Consider the following 20,385-nt stretch of genomic DNA (forward strand, 5'->3'; position numbering starts at 1 on the left):
TATGCCTTAAATATTTGCAACATTGTGGAAGAAAAAGTCCTGTAATACCTTGTAATACCTTTACCTCGTAAGTCGACATGGTGCTTTCCCTTCTGAGGTTGCCTTTGCCGGTGTTGTGCAGGATTCCAGCTCTCCTGTGGAATCTGACTCCCGTTCATGTGCACGTGTGTGACGCAGGCATATGGATGCTACAGGTTACACTTGTGATTTCGGTTGTTTACACACAGATACAATCTAAAACCTGAGTATAATCTACAGCATCCATGTCTGTGTAATGCAAGTGCATAGAATGGGAGTTGGATTCTGTATCCTTCAGCTTGTCAACAAATGCACATGTACACGTTATATTTATGACAGTGGTGTAAAAGTGAAATACACTGCACAGCTGTAGGAGGACCCCAAGAGCAAAAAATACCAATTTTCACATAATACTGCTTTACGTAACTAGAGACGGGGACTCACGTTGCATGTTCGTCAACTCAGACTCGCCCTTAAATGACTACCACTGACTCCTGGACTTTCAGTCTGAGGGGAAAAATGAAAACAAAACCTTGAACAACTTGTGTGACTTGGCCTGTCAGTATTGCTACAGTCATTCACAGACATTACTTCAATGCTGTTCTCCCACAGTTCAGAGCAACGTCAGCTTCAATGCAGCTTTAAATGACAAAACTTTCATCAGGAATACCACTAGAGATTAAAGAATGGGGGGCAAAGCTTTTACTAGGCTGGCCTTTTATAGCGCCAAATGTCTGCTCATCATAATTATTTAGACTAGCAACAGGCAAAAACACTGCGGATCAAAAATATGACTGTTTAGTGACACCGAAGACAGAAGATCTCTTCATAGTTTTGTATTAGGGCACATGGTTGAGATGGTTCTTCAAGAGTTGTTTACAAAAGGAGTTTTAAAAAGAACCATTTCATTTAGATTTAGAAGCATGAGTTCAATATAGAACAAATCGCCGCTTAAATTGTTCTTTACATGGTGAAATGGTTCTTCAGATTGATGGAAAATGCATTGTATGTTTCTCAAAATGGTTCTAGTGTTGTTACAATGTCAAGCTTGTAAGGGTAGAAGAAGCCGTTTTGGAGCTGTAGAGCAGGAGATTTCAACCTTTTCCACCCAAGGCCCAATATTTATATTGTTTATTATGTGGACATGTTTAATTTATATATTTTTAAATATTAAGTTTTTTTTTTTTTTTACTTATGTTTTTTTTTTTATGTGACCGACCCACAAGCAAATATCTGCCTCCCTCGGAGTACAGGCCCACAGATCACTAGAGGGTGCTTCACGGCCCACTGGTGGTCCTCGGCCCATAGGTTGAGAAACCATATTATAGGAAACCATTTTAAAAAGTTCTATGTAGAATTATATACAATACATTCTCCATCATTGTGAAGAACCACTTCATCATGCACAGAACCATTTAAGCAGCCATTTGTTCTATATAGAATTCATGTCTCTAAATCATGTTAGGATCCAGTCCTTGCAGGCTAAAAACACTGCAGATTTCAACACACTACCTCATCAAACAAAAATTAGCAAGGTTTTCATGAACTGAATTCAGAGTGTTAGATTAGGGTAGAAGCTAATATCTGCAGCACATTGGCCTGGAACGTCCCCAGTTTGACATGCCTCTTTGACATAGGACCATTCACTCTATTAATGAACCCTTGAAGAAGCATCTATTTTAAAAGTACAGGCTATGGATTTGTCTAATCAGATCTGCTCCTTTAGCCTCATCAGTCTCCTTCAGCTCCTTCTCTACTTCCCCTGTGTTTTCTATCAGATTTACAAGAAGTCAAGGCTTAATGAGAGATCAACTGGCAAAAATCTTCTAGTTTGACTGGCCTTCAGCAGAGCTGTCGCTAACTGCCAGACCTAACAGACGCCTGCGCTGAGCGATGGGGGAAAAGGGGGGACCATCCTACCCACCCAGAGAGAGCAAGGCCAACCGTGCTCTCTTGAACTCCCAGCTACGGATGGCTGTAGCATCACCAGGGATCAAAGTCGTGATCTCCTGATGATAGGACAAATGCTTAGACAGTCTCACTCTAACAAAATAAAGGCCTCTGCCTTTTCTTTGTCTCTTCACAAAGTCTGTGTAATGTAGATTCAGAGATATCTGAACATATTGTACAGTAGACAAGTTAGAATATTATTGCCGAAAATGTGAAAAGACTGAACTACGTAGTACTGAATTGTGGAGTTACACCAAATGTGTTAGGCTCCAGTCCTTGTGGAACAAAACATTGCAGACTTCAGCACACTGCCTCATTAAACACACCTGATTCAGCTCATCAGCTGATTAGCAAGGCCATCTTAATCTTCAAAGTATTTGACCAGGGTAAATGCCCAATGACACACTTGAGCCATGTACTGCAATTGATACATATACACACATACACACATATATATATATATATATATATATATATATATATATATATATATATATATATATATATATATATATACTGATACTGGGTCAGTACCCAGTGGCTACATTGCAGGGGAACAGAGGACCTTTCAAGGAGTTTTACAGCTACACTTGGCCCCCTTTACAGCTCACTCATCCTCTGCTACAGCACTAGCCTCGCCAACTTTGGCTAAGCTAAAGACGCTATCAGCCGGCTGGCCTACTCTAGTCTCTTCAGGCTGTTTGATCTAGGTCAGTGCCCAGCGGCTACATTTCAAGCTGCAAGCCCTGATTCCTGTTACAGCTTGCCAGCCCCCCTCAGACAGTGCCTGTTTTGCTAACTTCAGCTAGGCTAACGCCACTAGTTACACAGTACTTTGAGTAGCCAGGACCACCTGACTAGAAGACCTCATGAGGTTAAAGAGGTTAAATGCGTTGTGTGTCCAGATGACATGTTAGTTGAAATGCCCGTTTATGGAACAGGGTGATTAAGCGACAGGCTAGTACTACTCCAGTACCTCATGGTAGCTATGCCTTGTGTAAATGGAAGAAAAAAAATGACCATTCTGTTACAAACTGAGAGCAACAAGGTTTCTTTATGAAGCCTCACTCTGATTTCATGGACTTAACCATGACGAGAGCTCATTTAGAACATTGCCTTTCTCTGAAACTTGCTAAAGTTGCTAATGTTTACATGGGCTGGGGGGGGGTGGGGGGGGGGTTGGGGGGGATAAACCCTATGGAGCACAATCAGTGCTAGTTTCTTCTACCCTTACAAACTTGGCATCAGTAGACATCAGGAGAGTAGTACTAACAGTAGAACCCTTTTTGGTGCTGTATGGAGCCATTTTCAAAAATATACAATGCGTTCTCCATCAATCTCAAGAACCATTTGAGCATGGAATTGTTCTATATAGAACGCTTGCTAAATCACGTGTCAGGTTCCAGGCCTTGCAGGCCAAAACTGCAGATTTCAACACACTACCTCATCAAACACACCTGATTCAGCTCATCAGCTAATTAGCAAGGCTTCCCGAATTCAGAGCATTAGATTAGGGTAGATGCTAATATCTGCAGCACGTTGGCCTGGAAGCTCCCCAATTTGACATGCCTGAGAATAAAGCCCTGTGGACTTTTCCCCCTCTCAATGAAGCACAATAAGTGCTAGTTTCTTTAGTCTATCCATTTAGGGATATTGCGTGATATTGAGCTGATGTTCTACTCCGATTCTTCTCTGCTTTGCAAAAAAATCTGCTGCTCTCGCCACTGAAGTGGAGTCTGCTGTGACAGACGCTCAGGGTCATACAAAGTTCAAATGTTTTCAGCCTTTCAGCCAAGTCCAACTTGCCTTTTGTCCATGTTGGAGGGAATTACCAGACAAGCCAACTGCTCTACTATTAGCCGCACTGAGGCCGAAGCCAACCTTTAGTTGGTGCTTTACTATTTACAGCCAGATGGGATGACGCGGTGACCACGAGAGGTTTAGTGCAGTGTCCTCTTATGTTACACTAGAAAATCTCTGGTAGTTTAGCCGAGGCAGCGTTAGAGCAACAGCAACAGCGCCTGGCCCAGTTCACACCCTGCTATCACAGTGCATTTTGAATTTGGACAAAGCCCCCTAAAACTGGCCTAGTGGCAGCCTTACTTAAAAAGGAATCCCATTGCTGATTACTGAATACCTGTTAAAAAACCTAATACAAAAGATTACAATATTACAGTAACATAATCTGATTACTTTGTTACATTTGAATGACATCTTTAATTAAAGACGTACAAAAAATTAAAATAAAAAAGAGAAAAATAATTTCAACTAGGCTTTTTAACATTTTAACAGGAAAAAAAAACGACACTGTTTTATAAAACAGAGTGACAGATTATAGGCGACTTAAACATTGTGCCTCACAGAAAGTTTTCTTTCAGAAAACTACTGAAGAAATAAGTCATACATGCGAAAATGAAACTTTGCCGCTCATGAGAATTCGATCAGGTTAACATTAGAGTATGATTTACATTGTCAAACTGTAGAATTTTATGGAGCAACAAAGAATGAATCGTTTACTGCCAGGAGAGACGGCTGCTGTAGAACCTGGCGCTGTGGAAAGTCTGATATCTTCAGGAAAACTCTGCAGATCTCAGTTCTGCCAATAAAAATAAAATACTATAGACAAAATGTCTATAGATTGGCTGAATAAAAGATCGTGAAATGTTGCTTGTTAAGGAGAAATCTCTCCTAGCAGCCGGACCCCCTAGTCCCCCCGACCCCAAATTAAAAACTTTGTAAATCTAGATGACTCACGTATTCATCATTAAATTTATCATTACATTTAAATTGGTGAAACAAGTTTGCATTTGAATGTAATCCTGCTAGTAATCACTCTGTTTTCATAATGTATCTATAATCTGATTACTATCTTTTTTACTCTAACTGTAAAATTAATTATCTTTTTCCTGTTTATGTAATAGTGTTACATGTATTCCATTACTAACCAACCCAGCCTGGTAATACCACTGCCTTTCATTATAGAAAGCCATTCAATCTGAAGGACAGAACAATGTGCTAAAGTGAGTTAAAAATGTCTTGAGAAGAAAGAGGCAAAACTCTCAGATAGCATGTAGGTTGGATAGCAATTGTTCTAGCTAACACAGCTGCTAATCTAGCCAAAGTTTTAGTAAGTTATCCTGTACTGTATAAACCTCAGACTAATCAAGCGTTTCAGGTTGGGTCAGTAATATCAGAATCATTAATCTGAAGGTTGGTTATACTTCTGGTGGATAACTTGCATCCAATCAGTTTGACCTGCTAGAAAAACAGCATAGCCAGCATGTTGTGTTGTGAATGCTGGCATGCTATTCAGCAGCACTGGAAGCTAATATACTGATCACCACCAAAACCAGCATATGTTGGGTTTTGGATGCTGGTATGCCAGTCAACCAGCATGACCATACTGGGTGAACAGCTAAACTGGACCAGCACTAGACCAGCACACTCCAGTTTAGACCAGCATGGAATAGCTAGCCTGTGCTGGTCTTTTCAGCAGGGAGGAGCTTAATTTACAATGAATTAAAAAAAAAAGTCAAAACTAGCAATAATGGTAAAATTGTATTGTGTTTGAAGCTCAAATGTCACATTTTCTAACTTTCTAAAGAATGTTGAGCTGCTTCCACTGAGAGATCCTCTGTTTTTGGCACTGAAAACTGAAGCTAACAGTATAGAATCCTTTACTCACCGAGATGAGGCACTATCACACAACCTAAGGTAAGCTAGGATGGTATGTTGATGTGCTGATTGAGTTTTTTAGCATTTCACTTTGTAAAGGGACCGAAATAAAGTAAGGTGACCAGATTTCAGAAATAAAAAACTGGGGACATTTCCAGGTCAATATATCATTAAAATATCCAATGTTTTTATATATGAAATAGAAAGAGGGGACAGTTCTAGTTTCATATATTTTGACTATGGTAACGCTTTACTGTGACAAACTATGGTAAAGGCTGACTGATAAAATTGGGCACTAACTAAGTAACTTTGTAAACTGTGTCAGAAAAACGCACAGTAGCTACCATGATGAGTAAAGTTTTAGTAAACTATAGCACCCAATAAAAAATGCTTAGCATGCATGGGAATAAATTACAATAGTCTCATAAAAGATTTATATTTCTTGCTTCCCCCCTTGTGAGATTTGCCACTCATTGCTTTATAGAAATAAAGTTGCCCAGTAAAGAGGGTCTCAGAAGTCATTAAGTCTAGCGGATGAGGCAGGGATTTGTTTACCACAAAAGATTCAGTGGTGCTATGAGCTCATATGTGTATGAATTATGATGGGTGTCAGCATAAACCATATGTCATACTGTATAAGGGTAGTTGAAAAAGTAAGGCCGTTTAAAAAAAATGATGCTCTATTTGTAAAAATACTTCGGACAGCGAAAAGTGTTTGTGGTGGAAAAGTGTTTGTGGTGGTGCTGTGGACTTGATGCCAGCTCCTAAGTGAGCAAATGGTAGGAGTGCCTAGTAGACAGCAGCAGTAGGAGAACTTGATACACGTTACCATCACAACTGCTATTTATCTATTTATGAGGACAATTTTTTTCCTAATTTGATGGTTGATTGCTAGACACCATGACCCAATCCAAACCATATGGTCTACTTTTTAAATAGTGAAGTTACTAACCTAGATTTCAACATATTAGCAAGATTTTGAGCACTTACAACACTGGTCCAACAAGGCCAGTGGGTCACTGCCATCTCAAACATCTAACACCAGCAACTTCTCCGACAGAGAAGTTTTTTGAAGCCATCAATTAAGCACAAAGATCCGACTGCACTTCCCTGATAATCTTCCAAACTGATTTATAGCCGTCTTAAAGACACATGTTGTACAAGCACTTTCTTAAACGCAAGGCCAAAGACACGTACAAGAGAAGCCACAATGCAAAATATGCCTTGATGTAACCACAATATGAGATCAAGCCTGACATCAAAGGGGGATTTTTCATGTCTGCATAATTAAATCATTAAGATGTAAACAAAGTTATTCGGAGGGGTTTGATGTGAAATGAGTCAGAATTTTTCAGAGTGGTGGTGACAGGAACCAGACATCTGAGGCGTTAATACCTCTAAAAGCTCCCTCACAGAGTTATTTCCTGAAATGGTTGTGAATGTGGCTGATGCCCGAAACACTGTTTAAAATTAAGTTTTAGTCTCAGATGCTTGTGTGTATTATATATATATATATATATATATATATATATATATATATATATATATATATATATATATATATATATATATATATATATAATACACACACACACACACACACACACACACACACATATATATATATATATATATATATATATATATATATATATATATATTACATGCAGGGTGTTGTAACGCCAAATGAGGTCACTATCATGCACAAAAATGTGTTTCTAAATAATTATTAGTATTTCATTCTTTTTATTTTGCATGCTAGTGAATAGGACTTTGGGGAGAGGGTCTTTGCTACTTGCATAAAATCATAGGCTTAGTATACACTGAGGCAAGGGTCGGCAAAGTGGCTTGCTGTGCTGTTGCGTCTCCACAGCATAATAAGATATTTCAGTAAAAAAAAAATAATCGTCCTTTGCAGTAAAACAAAGCTCTGCTGATCGTTCAACACAGTTTCAACCATAAATGGTCTTAAAAGCTAGAGTTAATGTAGCCTATATCTGCTAATTCACCAACCTATGAAATGGCAAAGAGAAAGATTTAAGGCCACCATCGATGATTGAGACAAACAGGCTTATTTGTATTTATAGTCACTCCAGCTGGTTTCCTGATACATTTAATCTGCAATAAGAAACTGTCAAACACTAAAAAGTCGCGAGGCTCAAGTCAGCTTGTTTGAATTTTCCTGTTCCACCTTAAATGGTGCAGCAGCTACATTCTGGCCCCTCAGGCTCTGTTTAAGACGGAATGGGAAAATTAAAGTTGGCAAATGAGAAGCTGATTTCAGCCTTGTGAAAATTTGATTGCTGAGAGACCTTTTCAAAAAACTATTCAACTTTTGTGGAAAAGTTTCCTGCCGGAGATACGAAAAAGCTGAGATGAAGCTTAAAGCACAGCAAAGTAAGTGTGTGTATGTACTAGTACATCAGCACATACTGAGACATATTTATAATCAACATGGTTAATGGGCATAAAATGTTGTGGCTCCCAAAGTGGTTTGAAAGGACAAAATGGCTCTTCTTAACATTTGGGTTACCGACCCCTGTACTAAGGTAATTATTCAGTAACTACAGGGACTTCACTGCAAACTGCCTGGCCTATTCTTCAGTGATAGAAGTGTGTACTAAAACTTTGGGCCTGCTGGTGAGATGTAGTTATGGAGTTAAAGGAGAGTTTAATGAGATTTCTGTTTATACTGCTAAAAAGTCTGTATTTATTGCATATCCAATCAGAGACACACTATTTTAATCATAAATTTATCACATTTCATGGACATCTCTTACACTGATTTTCATGGGCATTGCATCCTTTCATTATCACACACACTATATATATATATATTAGCAACCACCTGGGATACTATAACAGCCTAGACTTAGATACCATAGCAAGGGCCTAGCAAGAACTGTGGATACCATATCAATGACCCAGCATCACTTTAGACGCCACCTAGGATTCCATAGCAACAGCCTGGAATTTTACGCCAATGGCTTGGGCAAGCCGAACTTTCACAAACTTTACAAAGACTTTGACTCTGACTTTGAGATTCATTTGTGTGTCCCCAAAACATATTCCACTGGGCCCTCTGTCTTGATGAAGAGGGAACCAAACTTTCATTACACTGTCGACAGTCTTACATGGGCACCTACAATCCATATTAACCATTGCTGGTTTGTCCAAGCACCTAAGAGTTTCCCCGACCAGTCGTCATCCATCCACCCAGCTGCTTTGAAAAAGTATATCTTACTGATATTGCTCTGCATTCAATACCTTGGAAAATACTTCTCAGCTATGTTACGGTAAGGCAGGGGCAGCTCCCTCAACAGGAAGTCACTGTTAACAGGTATGGGAAATGACCTCTTAACACACTTGATGCAAATCTCAGGGTTCAGGGTTTGGTGGTTAAATAAGGTTGTCCCAGTGTCTACCTTCAGAAGAGAGAAAGCCAGAGAAAGAGAGAGAGCGAGAGAGGAAGAGCATGGAGACCTTTGTTTTTCTGTTTCCTCAATTCAACTTCTCTGCACCCAAGGAGGAAGTGTATTTCAAAATGCTTGGTGAGACCGAGTTGCGCGCCTCCAGAATGAAAGACAGCAACTCAAGGTACGTTATTTAAAGCTTTTTTCCAAAAGAAATTGCCGTTCTTGTATTTATACTCAAGGAACATGCTGGTTTGCCAAAGATGTGCAGCTCTTCAGTACGGCCGGCTTCGCTGTATGATTAGAAAAGGTTGAAGAGAGACTTCCTTTATTTGCATTACTCAACTCTATGTAGGACAATGCTAATTCAAGCATGTTTCATCATGCTGGGCATGGTGAATCCAGACTATCCTGCTGTTTACTCAACCATCTATAGATATAGTTACAAAGCAGGATGGAAACCTGTTGTCACCTGCCTTCCAATGCAGTTAATGCTAATGTCAAATCCTTGGCTGCTCAAAGGAACTATGATGGCAAATATCCACAAGAGTAGCAGTAATCCAGTTGGTTTGTGTAGTATAATAGTTATTCAGGTATTAAGTTACTTTTTAGCAATGTAGAGAGTTAAACATTGCAATTAAGATCCTTGAGGAACCTCATGTGAAATGTTTCTGTTTAAGCCATCTTGGCAAGTTTTTTCAACGAGGGGTTTTGCATTGAGAACAGATATGGTTCCTGATGTTTTGTCTTCTTGAGTGAAGCAATACTTCCCCTTATAGCTCTTTTAGCTGGTCACAATAGATTAGCATTGTGCCACTGTAATTCAGTGCAAAGGCCTGTACACTACATATGGTAGTGTATGTAAAGTAGAACACCCCCCCCCCCCCCCCCCTCTTAAAAATACAGGCACCAAAAAGAGTTCCATAGAAGAACTACATTCACTTGGTTCCCTAGGAACCGCTCAATGCATAGTTCTTTGGCATGCTGTTTTTGTAAATGAGATATGTGAGTGTAAACTTTTTTAAGTTTAAATAACCTCCAAACCTGAAACTGGTATAAAAGCTTGACATTATGTGAAGTCATTGTCACGTGAGCATTGTGCTATGTTATGTGAACTCATAATAAGTTATTATTATGTAATAACTTAATATTTTTAGTGTTTCTTGTAACATGCTACAGTAACACATTGCAGTTACCAAATAAAAGCTGCAATACTTGTGTATTAGTCTCTGGAACCCACCATGATAAAAGGCAAATGACTAAAATTTAAAGCTTCCAGATGTAAAACATTTAATGCTTGAGAACAACTGAAAAGAAACCTGAACTGCTTTTTAGCAACCAATTTTAGTGACTAAAATGTCATTACCACAAAAGGATTGAAGATAAATCTGAAAACAGTGTTTTACTTTCTTTTCACAATCTGTGTACTATGTCTTTTATTAACATCTTTTAACGATTGTAATAAATATAGTGTTATATAAGGGTCTCATTACCATAAACACATTTTGCTTCACATCTTTACAGCTTGCAAGGAAAATGTTAAAGAGATTCGACAGTAAAAATAGGCTACTAAAAACTATTTTTTCTAATAAAAAAGGGATACTGAGAAACATATGAGAATCAGAAGTTAGAATTTGGATAAAAATAAGTAAATAAGTAAGAGAACAATCTGACGTGATAGATTTAAGAAATTTCCTCTATATAGATTATCGGTGCCTGACCCAGAACTCACCTAGTGATCTGTCGAAGCATCAAATCATGCTAATGTAAATCTGACGCATCAAAATCTCTGCACTGAAGAAGTGAGAAACCATCCTTGGCTACACAGGCCAGTTTTAGAGAGTAAAACCGAAGTAAAGTAATGAGTAGTGAGATCACTTTTTCCAGGATGTCATGAGTTGAAATAATCCCTTTATGGTTTAAGGAGTAATTAGTCATTTCCAAGACATTTTTTCTTTCCAGAAAATGTGTAAATGACACAGTGTGAAAAAAGAATTTAATCTAATACAGAGAATCTAATGTAACCTTATTTGATTGTAAGAGAAATAAATATGGTTCTTCTATGGCATCTCTCAAAGAACCACCGTTTTAAAGAGTGTACAAACCATGCAAATGCACCTTCAAAGGCCCAAAAGTACTTTCCCTTTCCATGTGGGTGCCCTTTTGACTTTGCCTATTTAAAGGTACTGAAGATGTAGCTTGAGGGTACCAGCACAGGCCTTTATGGAACATTTTGTGTATCGTTCTCTCTGTGTAGAAATAAGAACAAGGAAAAGGAAAAAGAAAAGGACAAAAAGAGTAGACTCAGCCTTCTGCTGGCCAAGTCTGGATCACATGAAAACGTCAGTCCAGAGAAAAAGCCACCGGCTAAAACCAAGTAAGTCCTCATCCCTCGACAGTGCCATGACGTGGCTAATCTAGATACTGTTAAGCCATTTGATATGACAAAACATTAGAAACACCTCTTATGAAGACCACAAACTGCAGACAAACTAACATCTTATTCCTAACTTGCAGCATACCTCCTGAAGTAGCTTTGAGATGGAGCGATTCCTTTGAAGAACTGCTGGGTCATCCAGGTGAGATCCCGTTAACTCCGGTCATGCAGTAGAGCTTAACATTTGGGTAAGCGCCCTGAAGCACGATCTGAGATCACTAGACCCCCACTGTTTGGAGCTCTGCAGCAAAAAAGAAGAAGGGCTAGCTAGTGGCTGCCTGTAGCACTCCTGTGGAGAACCGAAGGTTCAGGGAACTTGATTAGGATAACGTGAGATATTTGTGGTAGTGTGACATTTCAAACCAGCCCTTTGCATGGCTCAAAAAAGCTCTGAGCTTTACGATCAGCAAACAAACATAGCATTTACTAAAACAGCCCTGCTGTGAGGAAGCTCTGCAGCCGTACAGCATGCAAAACCAATAATCATCACTTCTGCATTGCCGGTTGATTCGAGTAAACAAATGTCATGGTTTGCTTGCTTGAGGCAAGCGGTGGAAATGGCTTGGTTTGGTTTAACTGTCCACCACAAGTGCTAAAGATACTAATACATGATTGAGTCTGGTCCATTTGCTGCTTTAAGAATTTACAGTTTTGCTTTAGGTACAATCATGAACTGAATATTTTTTTTCACAGTACATCAACTGAAAGATTCGGACTTTATCCGTTGCTTTTTTAATGCTACACCTGACAGCATTTCTAATGCTAACCTAAACATATTTTCCTACTATTCCCTCCTCTTTAAAAACACAAATATCAGACAAAAAGGAGCAGCTAACAGTTATGCTCAGTTATACCAGATTAGCTCTTCATCTGTATTGGAATTCTGATATTAACATGAAATAAATGTAGATTTACCTCATGAATAAGAAAGCTGACTCACGCTAGCAGGCTTGTTAGCACAGAGTCAGTCATTACCTTAAATTTGGGTCATGCTAACTGACTTTGACAGCTAGCACATTAGCTGACATGGTCTTTATTGTGAAATAAATGTAGATTTAGAGAGTTAGTGGTGTTTACACTCTTCTCTACTCCTCTTCTGACTGACATTCGCACGCTAACTAGCTCTAACTAGCTAGGTGTCAGCAATTACCTGCTATTTGGGTCATGCTAACTGACTTTGACAGCTAACACATTAACAGACCTGATAAATATTGTGAAATAAATGTAGACGTAGAGTGTAAACAACACTAACTCTCTTCTCTACTCCTCTTCTGACTGACATTTGTACGCTAGCCAGCTAGGTGTCAGTAATTATCGAACTACCTTTGCCAGCTAGTGCATTACTTGATCGTTACTTGGTAAAAAAAGTGAGCTCACTAACTGAAAATCTTCATTACATTGACTAGACTAGATATTCAAACACCAAGCAATAAGGAAACTAAACACAAAGCACTTTTATTATTGTCTGTGGAGTCTTTCACTATATTTCCGACATGTCGCATGCTAACAAAGCAATGCCACAGCTTTTCAGTAGCTGAATAGGCTGTGGCCTGGATTCGGTGGCATTTATCGATCAACTTGATGATCAATTTTACGTAAACATGCTTTAGAAAGAGTGCGATAGTGTGAAGAGTCCCCTGCCTGACAGTGGTTAACTGAGTTATTTCATTTACTGCCGGTTACAAATTACATACTAAGCCTTACTGATAAATAAGTACCTGGACAAACACTTTCAGGAATTCTTAGGTGACAGAAGGTGTAATAAAACTTTGGGCCTGCCAGTGGGCCTTGCTAACATACCATGCTATTGGTCGGTTAACTTCATGACATTCATCCTACCGTTCATTATTATTAGCAGTAGTGGTAATATTAGTGTCTCTGTGCTAATGCTTCTGGACACATTTATCAGTCATACTAATAACACATAATTTTTTTGCGGTATTTTTTTTTTTTAGACTTTAGACGATTAACAATGAAGTGTTCCAGGGCTTGTCCCAACTCCTGGAACATTTTTGGCACATTCCTGCCCATTTCCATGATCAGTTCTAGACCAGTGATTCTCAGGCCTCCAGTTGAACTCAGGAAGGGTTTAATAATTGTTAAGTCAAGTAAGTTGTGTTGAAAGCAAGGAATACACCAAATTTACAGGTCATGGGCACTTTACGACCAGGATTGAGAACCATTGTTCTAGACCTCCCTAATTTATTCAAACCACTATATGAAATACACTTCCAACAGTCTATTTTGAAACGCTGCCTTTATGGAGCATCATTTATGCCAAATATGTTCTATTTTCCTACTTTAGATGGGGTGGAGGCCTTCACGAAGTTCTTGCGCTCCGAATTCAGCGAGGAGAACATTGAATTCTGGCTGGCGTGTGAGGACTACAAGTGCACAGAGTCAGCCACCAAGCTGCAGACCAAGGCCAAGCAGATGTACTCTGTGTTCATCGACAGGGAAGCCCCCAAAGAGGTACGCAAGTGCCCTTGTTGATGTTCATTAGCGCTATATTACAGTTATTCAGATCATGCTTTCTTGACCTTCAGTGAAGCCTCCATCATTAAGCTCAGTCTACATGCAACAGCTGCCTCATATTCCTCTGTGAATGCCTTTTGATCAGTACATTTATGTATAAGTACACATTATTAAAAAATAAAGGATTCCTTGGTGGGATGCCACTGAAGAACAACCTCGGATCCCTAAAGAACATGGTTCATGGTTCAGTGTATGGTTCTGAAAAAGAATACTTAAGTAGTTTTTCAATCCAATCTGTATTTGCCACATTTGTAGTGTATGGTCAATCGCCGTGGACTGTTATTTAGACCACGGGTGCTTAAACGTTTTGTCTTGAGGGACAGAAGTGCAATGGTGGGGCCAAAAGACAAAATAATATAAATATAAGGAAGGTACTGTAGCTAGGTTGACAATGTCACTTAAAACAGTATGCCAGATTTTGTTATGCCAAATTTGCCCCACTGGCCACACTTTGGGCAGCCCTGATTTAGATGTGTTCCATCTGCTTAGAAAGGAACCGAAAACTTGTGATCTCTAGACACAATTAGAATAGAGGCCAGTGGCTGTTGAAGCAACTGTCCAATGGCTTCAAGTGTGTTGAGTCTGTTCTTTTACATGGAGGCGCATTGTAATGACTGAATGTAGCCATGGGCAGGACTGGAGGGGCCTAGGCTCCCTCACTTGCAAGCCAAATTTTGGATTGCTTGAAACAAAAACAAAAACAAAAAATCCTTTGATGCCAATAAAAATGTCACACAATGGCTCCTGTCATATTGGTGCTCTTATAATACAGGACGAATCCGAAGGCGTTGAGATCTTTTGTTGTTCTTTTGTTCTTTTATTTTGACCTGGAAAAAAAAAAAAAAACTCTACTTTTAACACCAATTTTCATGGGATGCTATCGCCATGGCAACATTATAATGTGGAAAAATGTGTGGACACTTTACCATCATAACGGTGTTAGTTTGATGGACATCACATTCCAAAACCGTGGGTATTAATATGGAGTTGGCCCCCTTTTGTGACTATAACAGCCTCGTCTGGAAGGCTTTCTACATGATTATGGACGTGTATGAGAATTTGTGCCCATTCGGTCAAAAGAGCATTTGTGAGGTCAGGCACTGATGTTGGACGAGAAGGCCTGGCTAACAACTGCCATTCCAATTCATCCCAAAAGTGTTCAGTGGGGTTGAGGTAAGGGCTCTATGCAGGCCATTGGACTTCCTCCACAACAAACTCATGTATTTATAGAGCTCACTTTGTGCACAGGAGCTTAGTCATGCTGAAACAGGAAAGGGTCTTCCTCAGATGATTGCTACATAGGTTGAATCATATAATTGTCTAAAATGCCTGTATGCTGTAGCATTAACATCAATCCTTCACCTGAACTGTGAGGCCCAAATGCTGATAAACAGCCCCAGATCATTATCCCCCTCCACCAAACTTTACTGTTGCCACTATGCATTCTTGTAGGTAGCACTAACCTGGCATGTGCCAAACCCAGATTCATCCATCAGACTTCCAGATAGTGTTAATTCATCACTCCAGAGAACACATTTCCACTGCTCCAGAGTCCAGTGGTGCCATCCTTTACACCCCTCCAGCTGACCCTTGGCAGTGCACATAGTGACCTTAGGCTTTTGTGCAAATGCACAGTCATGGAAACTCACTTCACAAAATTTCTGATGCTTGTGCTGTTGCTTTCAGGTGCAGCTTGCAACTCTGTAGTGAGTGATGCAACAGAGCATATGCCATTTTTATGCATCACACACTTCAGCAGTTGGCGACCCTGCTGTTTGAGTTTGCATGGCGTACTGCTTTATGGCTGAGCTGTTTTCTACGCCTACATTTTTCCATTTTCAACACTTTACCACTTACTGTTGACTGGGGCAGATCTAGCAGAGCAGAAACTTCACTAACTGACTAGAACTGTGACATCATTTAGCACCTTCTGGCACCTTTATTTTCAAGAAACAGCCAGAAACAGCCACTGTACATATTGTGACACCTGCTATCTATCAGATTATCTGTATATGATATGAATCTACCAGAACAAATCCTTCTACGACTGAAACCTAGTGTGCACACTGGCCTAGCAGCTGTTTCATTTGCTCGTTGGTTGAGCTTTAACGTCTATGGCACTAGCCTAAAAGAAAAGCATCTGTAACTGCATGAGTGACTTGAACAAGCTGAGCTATGCTGCTGGCCGCACAGTGTCTGGAGCGTTGCGTGGCCGTGTGACCAAGATGGAGTTGTGACCATGTGGTTTTCCTGCTTGCATGTATCACAGCTGGGTCTGTGAAACCCCCCCTCCAACACTCAACCACCCACACTCTCTCAGCCTGAGAAAAACACACGAACGTGCAAACAAGAAGAAAAAAAAAACTCGTGAGCTGAAGTCTAAACTGTGTCAAGAAGCAAACTTGGGACACTTAACCAGTTTCTCGCGCATGACTATGGACACGGGGATGCTTTCGAAAGCAGACTCGCCAAGGAGGAAACTCTTGGGCTTTGTGTGTAACTGAAAGGTGCTGCATTCGTTATGCACAGAGCACCATGCAGTCAATAAGATCAGCCTGCATCGCCAAATAACCCACAGGGCAGGCAGCTTTAATCCAGCCTTTCAAGATCTATTCAATATTTAAGTGATTCATTGCTGTATAAGAACTTTCAGGCCCAACTTCAACTTTCTGTCTACTTGAAGTTCTTCAGAAAATAATTCATGGGCTGTGAGAGCAGCCAAATGTCCATACGGTAGTGTATTCAATGCATTACATGTTGAAGAGTTACAATAACTGTTGTTCATCATCAATTTTGCAGTTAGCAACTCAATAGTTGAGATGTAGAGTCATTCAGAGTGGCTAACTCAGATGTCTTTACAGGGGTGGTGATATGAACCAGGGCTCCAATGTCTAAAACACAAATATAGGCATTTTTTTTATTTGAAACAACCAGTGATCCTACATGAGAGTTTTTATATGTAATGTCGGTATTAAAATTGTCTTAGAAGGTTTCTTCAGTGACTATTTTGCCTGAAAATGCCCTGCATGTACATCTCCACCATGACTTTTAGATCTGATCGGATTCTGATTATGACTTTTAAAAGCCATTTTATGGTACATGCAGGGTGTTGTGAGGCAAAATGGTCCCTAATTTTAGGCCAAAACCTGACCTCTCAAACAATGTCTCAGGCATCCAGCAGTGTGTTCATAACCATTTCCTATAAAGAACTTTCTGCAATGTAGGTTTTAGAAGCAATAAACTACTCAGACGTCTGGTTCCTGCCACCACCACTGCGAACAATTCCAACTCAGGAAGTGACTCTAGAATGGACTGGGCTGCTTTGCTGTTGTTCACACCTCTCACTTTGCAGCTTTAGCATTTACTGTAGACCAAAGGCAGCCAAAAATAAAGAATATAAGGAAGTCAGGATTTTTGAAGCAGCACTTATTTTACCCAGCTCTGCTGATAAAAATGAGAAGATCTTTGGTCAATGCTACAGAAGAACCCCAAAAAGCCTTGGAATGGGTGGTTCTTTGGTGGAAAGAACCTCAACATAATGTACATGCTCTGGAAAGAACCCTGAAGTTGATACAGGGGCGTACACTTTCTGAAGGTTCCTCAAATCTTTACAAGTTCTTCACATTCACATCTCTTTTTCATGGTTTTAGGGAACCAGGAATGGTTCTTCTGTGGCATTGCTCAGAGAAATGATTTAAAAATGTATATATGAATTAATCATTGCATATGTATTTCCAAACTTACAGATTATTTAAGATTGTTAAGAATCAAGACTTACATAAAAGTACTACTATAACAATATTAATTCCATAAATTATAATAAAGAATCTACTTTTTCCTCATGCAACCAGATGATTAGGAAACTTTGCTTTGGGGAACGAAAAACTGGTTCTTCTAAGGCATTGCTCCTATAATGGCATTTTTTTTGAGTGTAGAGAACAATACAGTCATATGCAAAAGTTTGTGTGCCCCTGGTCAAATTACATGTTTTGTTTTATTGGGGGGGGGACTTGGAGCTTGGACTGAAGAGCTGGAGCTTTTTACGAAATCTCTCTTGTGTGGGTTTATGATTCATTATAATTTTGAGCAATATGAGAGCTGCTATTCACATGAAAATGGTCTAGACTGACAGCAATTATGCTTTGCATGGTAATTGCTTGGTATCTTCCAGGCAAAACTGACAGTAATTATCTTTTTCCATGATGTTTTTGGGCTTCATGACATTGTTTTGCTTTAGGTTGGCACAGTGATGTTGCAGGCTCCTAGACGCCACAGCAAGTGTTTCATTTCTTCTTAATTATCAAAAGCAAACTTGATTTTTTCCCTCCATGTTTTGCAGATTAATATCGACCACTCGACCAAACAGACCATTCAGAAGAACATCGCCCAACCGACCCAGTCCTGTTTCGATGCAGCGCAGAGCAAAATCTACGCCTTGATGAAGAAGGACTGCTACCCACGGTTCCTCGCCTCCGACATCTATCTGACCCTGACAAAGAGGAAGGGCCCTGCGGTCATGACCAGGAGAAGGTCGCGATCCTTTGTATTCACTGAACGTGGCGAGACCACAACACCCTGGTTGTAGCTTCTCAGCAATGATTCTGGGGCCTTATTTATTAAAAAAAGTAAGGATTTGATCATAATATAGTCATATGCACTGCTAACGACGCACAAATATTCCCTTTGTGATTGCGTACTAGAGTGTGTAATTTGTGTATTTCTAAGTCTTTTTGATCCTAAAACTGCTCTATGTAAGATTTAAAGTCTGATATAACCATTCAAAAGTCAGAATTGTCAGGTTAGAAGCTTTTTAGATCACGTCATATGTCTTTACGTATTAACAACAAATGCACAGGCTCAGAAAAAAGGTCTGGCTTGATGTTTAGGTCGCATAGGCAAGATCTCTTTGAATTCTCCTTCAATCATCAGATTCCTCCACTCAAGGAAGGAGTATGAAGCACAACCCATGTTACAAACTGTTCTTCCATATGTGATGATATGGCATGCAATTACACATTTCCACCAGAGGGGTCTCCATATCCCCAAAACTTACATAGTGCAGCTTTAAGAACAAAGAATTTACATTTACATTTACGGCATTTGGCTGACGCTCTTATCCAGAGCGACTTACAATTTGAGCATTTTTATACAGGTAGGCCAAGGTGGTGTTAGGAGTCTTGCCCAAGGACCCTTATTGGTATAGTGTAGGGTGCTTGCCCAGGTTTGAACCCTAGTCTACAGTGTAGAAGGCAGAGGTGTTACCCACTACACTAACCAACCACCACAAAGAATGAAATTTAATTTGAAATCAGAATCTTTATAAATAAGGCCTCTGGTTTGCGTGATCGTACATCATCAGCTGTACGTCATTCACACTCCCTTGACTTGACAAATGCCTGCTATGTGTGTGTGTGTGTGTGCGCGTGTATGTTAACATTTCCGGCATTAGGATGCATATTCACGTTCGAATACTAAAGCTATTCCTAAATTATTTTGAAAAAACTCTCCCTTTGTTCAAGATTCCTTGCTAAGCTATTACTAACTATATAGTTAGAGTCTTTCCTCTGACTTGTAAATTGTACATAAAACTTGTGGGATAAATCATTGTATAATAAAATGTATTTCAATAAATAAATTAATGGATCATGTCTCTTTGACTGCAATGTAAATTACTATGCCTCTCTCGTTCTCTCTGTCCATCACATATACAGTAGACTTTTTGTCCGTATATTGATATGAAGAGTCACAGCCAGCTAGAAAAGTCTTACAAGTAGCTACCACATTTAGTAAACACACATCAGGCCCAAACAAACCTCAGGTACTTAGTGCTCTGTAGAATTTCAGTGGAACTACTTAGAATATCCAATATCAACCAGCATAGCAGAGCCGAAAGATTAATCAAAGAGTGCAATTTGTCTTAACAAGTGGGATCCAAACTTGTCATGTTACTATGGAAACTATGGAGTTTGTGGGCGGGGCCTTATTTTAGCCACATCCCTGCATTTCAGAGCAGGAAGTGAGACTGTATCCCTGTCCCTCATGGCCACATTTACATTTACAGCATTTGGCTGACGCTCTTATCCAGAGCCACTTACAATTTGATCATTTTACACAGGTTAGGCCAAGGTTAGGAGTCTTGCCCAAGGACTCTGATTGGTATAGTGTAGGGTGCTTGCCCAGGTGTAGACAGTGTAGAAGGCAGAGGTGTTAACCACTACACTACACACAGCCAGGCTAGTGTCTAGATCCTATTGTTTTGAAGTAAAAGGTGTCCCAGAATTGTTAAACATTAAGAATTGTCAATACTGAAACACATCTTTTAGGAAATTGTGTTTTCATAAAATGTTATGATTTCAT

At 39.6% G+C, this 20,385-nt stretch overlaps 1 protein-coding gene across 1 annotated transcript; it reads left to right on the plus strand.

Annotated features, from left to right (window-relative positions):
* Nucleotides 1-8,998: 8,998 nt before the first annotated feature.
* On the plus strand, nucleotides 8,999-19,150 carry rgs18 (regulator of G protein signaling 18). The gene is made up of 5 exons (XM_017700258.2): nucleotides 8,999-9,240; nucleotides 11,314-11,433; nucleotides 11,574-11,635; nucleotides 13,799-13,965; nucleotides 18,368-19,150. Exons 1-5 carry the CDS (start codon nucleotides 9,119-9,121, stop codon nucleotides 18,611-18,613), a joined length of 717 nt encoding a protein of 238 aa, XP_017555747.1. The 5' UTR covers nucleotides 8,999-9,118; the 3' UTR covers nucleotides 18,614-19,150.
* The last annotated feature ends 1,235 nt before the right edge of the window (nucleotides 19,151-20,385 follow it).

This window comes from Pygocentrus nattereri, chromosome 2 (assembly GCF_015220715.1).
Source record: "Pygocentrus nattereri isolate fPygNat1 chromosome 2, fPygNat1.pri, whole genome shotgun sequence".
Lineage (NCBI taxonomy): Eukaryota > Metazoa > Chordata > Actinopteri > Characiformes > Serrasalmidae > Pygocentrus > Pygocentrus nattereri.

Excerpts from the sequence above, each read along its gene's own strand:
- rgs18 (XM_017700258.2), top strand. The coding sequence starts at position 9,119 with ATGGAGACCTTTGTTTTTCTGTTTCCTCAATTCAACTTCTCTGCACCC. Across the intron at positions 9,241-11,313 it reads ATGAAAGACAGCAACTCAAG|AAATAAGAACAAGGAAAAGG; the intron begins GTACGTTATTTA and ends CTCTCTGTGTAG. Across the intron at positions 11,636-13,798 it reads AGAACTGCTGGGTCATCCAG|ATGGGGTGGAGGCCTTCACG; the intron begins GTGAGATCCCGT and ends TTCCTACTTTAG.